The sequence below is a fragment of the Cariama cristata genome, unplaced genomic scaffold, assembly GCF_000690535.1.
Source record: "Cariama cristata isolate BGI_N322 unplaced genomic scaffold, ASM69053v1 scaffold30717, whole genome shotgun sequence".
NCBI classification, from domain to species: Eukaryota; Metazoa; Chordata; class Aves; order Cariamiformes; family Cariamidae; genus Cariama; species Cariama cristata.
In genome coordinates, this window is record NW_009628793.1 from 2,341 (window position 1) to 4,528 (window position 2,188).

At 60.5% G+C, this 2,188-nt stretch overlaps 1 protein-coding gene across 1 annotated transcript in view; it reads right to left on the minus strand.

Annotated features, from left to right (window-relative positions):
* GALNT6 (polypeptide N-acetylgalactosaminyltransferase 6) overlaps positions 1-1,301 on the minus strand; it is a gene marked incomplete at both ends in the record, with an annotated part of 2,922 nt that extends 1,621 nt beyond the window's left edge. Inside the window, 2 exons of the mRNA XM_009704946.1 lie at positions 790-1,024; positions 1,117-1,301. Of these exons, the coding sequence (XP_009703248.1) occupies positions 790-1,024; positions 1,117-1,301 (420 nt within the window). The remainder of the gene's footprint in view (positions 1-789; positions 1,025-1,116) is intronic.
* Positions 1,302-2,188: the final 887 nt, after the last annotated feature.

A 2,188-nucleotide genomic window follows, 5' to 3' on the forward strand; every position in this document is an offset into this window, starting at 1 on the left:
CCGGCCAGGGGCCGGGATGCGGACGGGGCCAGCCAGGGTGTCCGGTATCTCCCGGTGGGAGCACCCGGCTTACCGCGGGGCACCGCCGGCGAGGTGCAGCGGGAAAAAGGATTCAGGGTTTCTCCGTATGCAAAAGGAGAGGATAAAAACAGGGGGGTTTTGGTGCAGTCTGATCTACGGGTGCCATACGCTTGCTGCTGTGCCAGCGCAGGTGCCCACCCTGGGCTCAGGTAGCTGGGGATCCAAGAGGGAGAAGGTACAAGACAGCGATTAAACCCTTAACGAGAGACTTTGCGGGAGCGGAGAGATGGCTGGAAGCAATTCCAGTGTGGTTTTGCAAAAGGGTCTTTACGGCTCCACGTTCACCAAACCCCAGGAGAGGTTTCTCCTCTGCCGGCCCCACGGCTCTGACCGTGCCCGAGCATCCTCACCGGAGCACAAACCACTCGAGATCCCTCAAGCATCCCACAGGGGAAACTCCACCGGGAAGGGACAGCATCACCCACCCGAAGGCACCAAAACCAACCAGGAAAACACCAATTTTTTGGAAAAAGGAACAAAACCAACTGGAGGAAGGGATGGTTCCTCAGCACAGGGCACCCAGTTGTTTGCCACCCCCGGCTGTCCCCCTGCAACTCAGCACCCCGCAGCACCCACACACGCTCAGCCAGTTCATTTGCCAGCCTTTAGGTCCGGACGCAGCGTTCCCAGGGCTCATCCAACCTTTGCTACCATCCCGCCAGCTCCGAAGGGAATAAAAAATCCCCCACCCCCCCCACGATGCCTTACTTGATGGGGAAGGTCTCATCCTTCCTCCGTTGCCTCTCCCGGGGTGGGACAACCTCCCAGCCAAAAGTCAGGCTCCAGTCGAAGTTGCCCCGGCTGTGCTGTTTCCCGTTTTGGACGGGCTTGGAGAACTCGAAGGTGTTGAGATCGATGGTGGCGATGTCGGGGCTTACGACGGCTGTGGGCTCTTGGGCGATGCGGGATAAGAGGGGCTCCAGCCAGCCGTGGAAACACTCGCCTGGGATACAGGGAAGGGTCGGCCGTTGAGTGGAGACAACTTCACCCATCCCCAACTCCCTAGGGACCCCCGGGGAGGTGGTGGCTACTCACAGTGGGCATCCAGGAAGGTCAGGACCTCGCCACTGGCCACGCTGGCTCCCAGCAGCCGTGCCGTGATCAGCCCTTTCCGCTCCTTCTGCCGCACGACTCGGACGATCTGGAGTTGCTCCACGTAGCGATCCAGCTCGTCCTTCAGGTAGTCTGCGGTAGCAGGGGGGAGGAAAAAAAGCAACCGGCTTTGTCGGAGGGAGGAGATGCTGGTCCCTGCATCCCATCTGCCCACCCTGCTGCTCTCAGCCCATCCCGGCCCCTCGCAGGAGCTGCTGCTGCTCCTGCATCCGGGTTCGGATCCGGGGACAGATGGAGCCTCCTTTCTCCCAAATCCCAGAGTGGTTTTGGCTAAAGAAAGGGAGTTTTGCAAAAGAGCCGGCCGCCCGCCCCGTCTAATCCCCCACTAGGGAGGGATTAGGGAACGACGGGGTGAGGAGGTCTTGTGCCCTGCGGTTGGAAGCATCACCGGGATGGAGCGGATGAGCTGTCACCGAAGGAAGGGACGGCAAAGGTGTCAGCGAATGAAACTGGGATTTCCCTCCTTCCTTGGCAGATGTAACCAAGCCAAAAGCTGGGAATGGCCAAGCAAGAGCTGGGATATCCGGAGACCCATCCTGGGAAGGGACCCCAAGTCCAAGTTGCGTCCCCACCGCAGCGGGAGCCAAGCTCTCGGGCGATAAAGCCCCGCACCGCCCCGAGGAGCCAACACAGATGCCGTGGGTGGAAAGGGAGCATTTATCTCTGGGGCGAGGGCAAAGTCTGCTCCTCTCCAGCGCCCTGACGCTGAACCACATCGTTAATTTGCTCTGGGTGTAGCTAATGAGGATTGCGGCCTGGCGGGTAAGCTGGCCGGGGGACGAGGTATTTGCAGGATGAGGGAGGAGCACCCGGTTTTTCTCCAGGGTTGGGCTAACAGCAGTGCCGGAGAAGGGAAAAAAATCCCTGAAGGTGCTCCCGGGTGGGTGCGAAACAACATGGAAGAACCGTCGGCTGCATCCCTGGGCTGCCCGGAGACTCGGCATGAGTCGCTTCTCCTGCGAGCGGCTCAGCACCGCTGCTCCCAGGGATGGAA